At 33.3% G+C, this 6873-nt stretch overlaps 1 protein-coding gene across 1 annotated transcript in view; it reads right to left on the bottom strand.

The window, feature by feature from the left end:
- Positions 1-669: 669 nt before the first annotated feature.
- The window catches only part of GFRAL (GDNF family receptor alpha like), a 45213-nt gene continuing 39009 nt past the window's right edge, over positions 670-6873 (bottom strand). Inside the window, exons 7-9 of the mRNA XM_004674037.1 lie at positions 3788-3883; positions 3622-3694; positions 670-790 (exon numbers count right to left, since the gene is read on the bottom strand). Coding sequence (XP_004674094.1) covers positions 670-790; positions 3622-3694; positions 3788-3883 — 290 coding nt within the window. The remainder of the gene's footprint in view (positions 791-3621; positions 3695-3787; positions 3884-6873) is intronic.

Here is a 6873-nt window from a genome sequence, read left to right as displayed (position 1 = left end):
AATTGATGTATCTCTATGATTACAAAAACTCCTAATTGTTAGCATAGAAAAATTTAATTATCAACTAAGTCACTGAAACACATAATGGCTTAAATACAGATACTTTACAGATTTATGCATTTAAAATAAAGATATGTTTGTGAAGAAAAATTCAACTGTATCAAATTATGGAAATCTAAGTATATCACTTTTGACATTTAAGAAAAATAATCTAATCAAATACTTTTAAGAACTTCAAGTCAATGCTAATGATTTAGCTATTGATTTGAAAAAATGGATATATAAGTGCAAAGTACTAGATATTTCTATTAGCACTTTCTTTTTGGCAAGATAATGGGAATTTATCAAATTGATTATAACAAGCCCTGCTAACAATATTAACTCATGCTGTGAAGTAACTAATTACTATTATGGGTTCAAAGTTACCAAGAATAGATCATACAGACTGTAACTTGGAATAACACATTTTGCCTTCAAGGGATAATTTAATTGTGGACCAGCACAGTAAAAAGATATCTGTTTATTAGTGCTTGACTTTTTTCTTCAGAATAAATAAATCCAACATCATGCCATATTACTATATCTTATATGATTATACACAATGGTCTAATAGCATTAAATCCATAATAACATTTTCCTTATTGATGACTGATAACAATATTCTGTTGACTACAAAGACTTGCATAAAAGAAAACGGTTGTTAATGATCTGTGATTCTTGATGAACTGTAAGTCCTCTAGTTATATGGATTGGTGAGCGATTTCTTGTTTGATTTGATATTCTGGAGTTTCTATATAAAAGTAAAAGTAAAAGTCAACAACACATGATTTTATAGACTTTACATGTGCTAATTTGTGCTGATATATCTGGGATGTATTCTGTTAAGTCAAGAAGGAAAAACAATCAAGATCCTGAATGTGGAATCCCAGTAGTAGAATATATGATGGTCTTTCTGATAAACCATGTATTTAAGTTTGTTTTACATATATTTTCCCAAAAAAAAAAGTATACTTAATGTTTTGAATTTTTGGTTTTGTCCCAATTTCTCTGAAGATTGAGAGATTTCTAAATTTAGCATAATATGAAAAAAGCAAAACCTTTCGTCTTTCCTGCAGCAAGGCACTCATTCATGTAGATTAGACTCCACCAAATGAGTAGCAAACAGCCCCCTTTCATTAAAGAGGAAGTATTATTTCTTCAGGTGTGAGATAACACACCTTTGTTGTTAATGGTGCTTTTGTTGTGTCATTTTCATTATAAATTTTACTAATTTTGGGTCTGCTCTTCAGATCACAGATAATGACCTATTTTAAATTATACAGAAAATAATTTGTAACCAAATGTGATATGCTTAATAGTATTAATGATTTGTTTTAAAAGACATACGAAAGTAAATCAAAATTTTTGCCTAAGATATTCATTCACAACTGTCATCCAGTAAAGGGATGTGCTTTTATCTGCAGGTAAGAAGGAGATAAAGTTACAATTGATACACAGGAAATTTTGAGAAGCCAACACCTTATTTATCTATGGCATAACAGTAATCTGTAAAAACCCATGGGCCTTTGTAACAAATGTGAACTATTTACATTATGTATATGGCTAAGAAACAAAGATTAAGAATCATTAAAATATGATTTTGTAGATTAGAAGGCAGTTTGTGCTTCTCTGAAATAATGTCTGTGATGGAACATATAGGCAGAACTAATAACTAAACAGCGCTCTAAAAAACATTTAAAACAAATAAAGGGAAATTTAATAAATTCCAAATGCTATCTTTGCGTTTAGAAGCTGACTCTAATTACTTCAGTCATTTTAAATCATTCTCTTTGAACCCAAGAAAATTCTTACACAAACACAACTTTTAAGATCTTGGAGAAGAACAATTTGTATTGATACTGATATTGGTAAAGATCAAATAGTCTGTTTATAGGGGTTGAATCTGATAGATATATAGCAGGTACTCAAATAATGCCAATTTGTTCAATGTCGTTTCATTATAAATTTGAAGAGAAAAAAAAAATCAATTCATGTCAGGGGCCACTGTCTGTGTGGAGTTTAAAAACTTTCCAGAGTTTTCTGGGATATCTCCAGAGTTGGTACCCACCTTGCAACCTGAATTGCCAGAGGTTTAGACCACCTGGAACTCTGAACTGGAATTAGCAATTGTAAATTAAGAGAATGAGTGAATGAATAGTGATTGTTGTTTATTATTAGACGTCTTTTTGATTTCTATATTTAGAAGTTTGGTGGTATTTGTAACCAGAAATATATCATTAGGAAATTAACTCTTGTCTTTAGCAATTTGCCTGTGCTAAAATCAGTTTCATTATACATCCTTTCACTTAAATTCAGTTTCTAAAAGTCAACTGACAATGTCAAAAGAGGACATAACTGTAGTTATCTGCCATTTCACTTAAAAATAATAAATCTGAATGTCCCTAGGCAGAGAGAAACATTTATAATGTGCCATATTACTTGGTATTGCAAAATACTGCTCCACTTGTAGTATATTTTTCTTTTAATATCTGTTTAACATTCTTTTAATATATGTTAAGATACTTATTTATTTTTTTTAAGTTGGAAAATCATTTTATTTGACTGATTGTCAAAGTCCTTAAATCTGAGATTTCCAGAGGAATGATATGTGTGTATATGTGTATGTGTGTGTATATTATGTATGTATGTATGTATGTATGTGTGTGTATGCATTGTTGAATGAGTCTTCCTCTCTGAGATGGTGAGATAAAAGTCCATTGCCTTTGCTCCTTGCTAGACTAATTCTCACTGACAGACATTATGTATATGTACATTATATATTATATAGGTTTATATAGATTTCTAAATAATATACATGTATTTGGACATATATATTTCTTCATTAACATTGTGACACTCAAATAACAAACAAATACCCAAATATGTATGAGCATATCAATATTTAAATAGGGGATTTTTCTTTTATTTAAAAGTAAGCCAATCACACCGTTTTATCTCTATTTTAAAATATTAAATAAGTGGAGAAATTTTAACTTTAGACATTCAGAATCTAGGGGTTGTTTAATGTAATGGAAAGTATCCTATGACCCTAGAGGATTACTAAACTCCAGAAATTCAGGCAGGGAAAGAAAAAGATTTGAAGAGTGAATTAGTGTCAGGAAGAAATAACAGGTCATCTTCTATAGGTATCCTGAGAGAACTCATTAAAGACCTTTTAATAATTGCATATTATTAGCATACAAAGAATTACAGTGAATAGTAAATCCTCAGGAAACTGTAAACTGTCTGAAATACACAGCAGATCCATTATGTAAGCTAATCAACCCTGTAAGTGTTCGGAATAATGAATACAGCAAAGTTCAACTTGGATTTTGTAGAAAAATCTGGGAAAAGATAAGTTTAATTATGGGGTAAGAGGCTGGGAGGAAGGAACCACTTTATTGCAAAGTGCAATATAAAAAGTAAATCTATGATCACATTTCCCTGACCTATGAAGACTGAATAATGTTTCCATGAACCTGTCTCACATGGAAGTTGGTTTTCTAACCTCTGTCTTTGTGAAATATGCTTTAAAAATGCTGGTACCCTCCAGCCCTTCCCATCTGTGTTGTATCCAGTTACCTCAGTTTGAGCCCAACCCAAAGAAGGATTCCACAGGTAACTGCCATGCACAAGACACCATAGATGATTTCTCCTAGAAGCAAAAGATTTTTCAAAAATCACAGGTTTATTGGTGAGAATAATAATAATAATAATAAAACTTTATAGAGTTTGACATTGAACTGACCATTGAAGAAGGAATGAAATCCACTTAGAGTGGTTTCCTTTGCATGTTTTCTTTTAGGCAGCACAATGCTGTTGACACTGGACAGGGTCAGGTGACCTGAAGAAAATATTGAAAATAATATTGTAAATAAAGTACTTAAAGACCATGCATTAACTTTGTCCTATGAAATGTTACTTTATAGGACAACAATCTATATCTACAAATTATATAAACTCTGATAGATTAGGGTAAAAGTAAACTTTTCATATATTTTAATAGGTTTATTTTTTATTTTTGATCAGATAATTTTCTTATAGAAACATTTGTTTTTCTTGAATTACAGAAAAAAATTGTTTTATAAGAAAATCCATTGTACCTTATGCAGAGAATATTGAGTAGGGGTTAAAAGACAGTACCTTTAGGCTACTCACTGGAACCCTTTCTATATAATTTTAAATATAAAATTAATATATAATTTTTGCACAGAACTGAGGTGGAAGCAAGAAATGTCGGGGAAGGATGGTGGAAGAGGATTTACCAGAGACAGAGTGGTGAAAAGAACAGGCAGATCTACTGAAATATACTGCTGAGGGGTGCAGGGGGGGAAACAGAAGAGGTCTGATGTACCATGTGGGTCACCTCCCTGGCTGGGGTTCAAACTCAGGCCCTTGAAGTGATAGGACTGAAACTCAGCCCCCAGGCCACCAGGGAAGACCCAAGAGACTCTATATTTAGGAATTATTATAACAGAGTCCCTAAGTCAATCACTCTGGTCACCCTTCCAATCAAGATCCTTCTATATCTAGCCTTGCTCATTTCACCTGATCTGTCTCTCTTTTTGAACTGTCATATTTCTATTGTTGTTACCTATTATGTCTCATTTACAGGCTACTTTTGGCCTTTCTGTGGTTCTAGTCTTCTTGGTTATATTTGGCTAAACACATTTCCACCTTACCTAATAATTCACAAGACAAAAGATGTGAACCATATAATGAATTGATAATTTCAAGTTACTTTTTTAAAAACTTTTTTCATTACCACCATCCCTTTAGTCCTTCATCACTTTTCCCTCCCCTCCTCCTTATTAACCTCAGAAGCCTCACTTCATGTATTAAGATTGCTAATTTTCATATGTATTTTGCTTTGTCAAATTGTTATGTAAATGTCTAACATCTATCACTATAACTTGCTTTGCTAAACACAATCTCCTCAGACTCCATTTTGCTGTAGATGGCAACATTTAGTCTTTTTTAGGATGAATATTATTCTCTTATGTGGGTATACCAAATCTGAGTCCAGTGCTTTATCAGCAGGCACTTAAGTTGTTTCTGTATCCTAACTATAGGAAATAGTGTTTCAATAACCATTGTTGAGAATATTATTTTGTATTGATAGTATGATGATGGTATCTTATTCCCTGGATCGTACAGTACTACCATTTTTAGTTTTATAAGGTAAATACAAACTGCTTTCCAAAATGGCAGCACCAGTTTACATTCCCACCAACACTGTAATAAGGTTGTTCTTTCTCTACATACTTTTTAGTACTTCCTAATGGGAGTTTTTTTAATATGTGACATTGATGGCTGGCTATAAGATAAAGATGTGTGGTTTTGACCTATATTTTCCTTTTAAAAGAAATCATGAGGCCCTCCCTGGTGGCGCAGCGGGTTAAAGCACAGCACTGAGAATCTGAAGCCACTTCCGCATGAGTTCGATTCCCGCCTGCCGCCTGCCCCGGAGGAGACCACATGGCTAGCCAGACCTCTCCTGACCCGCCCGCTGCTCCCCTCAGCAGTGTACTTCGTCGATCTGCCTGTTCTGTTCCCCACTCTGTCTATGGTGAAGCCTCTCACAGCCCCTGAGCCTCTGGCCTGTACCCCAGTTCTGTATGAATAAATAAATAAATCTTTAAAAAAAAAAAAAAGAAATCATGAATAACATCCCATACATCTATTGTCCTTCTAAATATCCTCGTTGATGTTTAAATCGGCAGCCCATTCTTTTAAAATTATTAAGTTGAATAAGATCTTTGTGTGACTTGGATACCAAACCCTGTCATCTGTCTACTGTATACTTTCTCCCATTCAATAGGATGTCTTTTTTTTTTTTTTTAAGATTTATTTATTTGTGCATACAGAACTGGGGTACAGGCCAGAGGTTCAGGGGCTGTGAAAGGCTTCACCAGAGACAGAGTAGGGAGCAGAACAGGCAGATTGACGAAGTACACTGCTGAGGGGAGCAGCGGGAGGGTCAGGAGAGGCCTGCCATGCCATGTGGTCACCTCCGGGGCAGGCAGGGATCGAACTCATGTGGAACTAGCTTTAGCTTCTCAGTGCTGTTAATTTTTGCCTTTATTACCCTTGCCTTGGGGTTGTTTCTAAAACACCTTTATCATTGACATCATGAAGCAAATTGCCAATATTTTCTTCTATATATCACATTATTGTAGTTAGTGTATCTAAGTCTTTAACCTATTTGGATTTTTTTTTTTTTTTTTTGGTATATGGAATTAGAGGCATCCAACTTCAATTTATTACATATGGCTATCTCATCTTCCCAGCACCATTTGTTAAACAGATACTCCCCATAATGTTTCCTTGATCATTAATTTTTGACATAATGGTGGACATATTTTCGGATTTTTATTCTGTCCTATTGATATAAGTGCCTATTTTTATGCAAATGTTGTATAGATCTAATTACTAATATTATATAGCATAATTTAAAGTTAGGTAATATGAATATTTCTCTGCTTTTCTCTCAGGATTGATATACCTAATCAAGGCCTTTAATGGTTCCATTTAAATTTTATTTTTTGTTGTTCACTTTCTTTGTAGAACATGATTGGTATTCTAATGAGGATTGGGTTAAATTTATATATTACACTTGATGGCATAATGTCAGGCTGTTTTTGCTTCTACATTTGCATAATGTCAGGCTGTTTTTGCTTTTATATTTGCGGTAGGTTCTTCTGTCCTTTACTTTTGTTTTGGGAATTACAATTAGTGATTTCCTTTGTTTCTGTTTCTTATCTCGATTGGCTTTATCTATCCCCTAGAGAAAGCTGGGTATAATCCCAGGTATTTATATATCTATCATTTCAT

Source organism: Condylura cristata, unplaced genomic scaffold (assembly GCF_000260355.1).
Source record: "Condylura cristata isolate star-nosed mole 26May11 unplaced genomic scaffold, ConCri1.0 scaffold00001, whole genome shotgun sequence".
NCBI lineage: Eukaryota > Metazoa > Chordata > Mammalia > Eulipotyphla > Talpidae > Condylura > Condylura cristata.
Note: the sequence above shows the minus strand (reverse complement) of the source record. Positions and strands in the feature narration are given on the sequence as shown.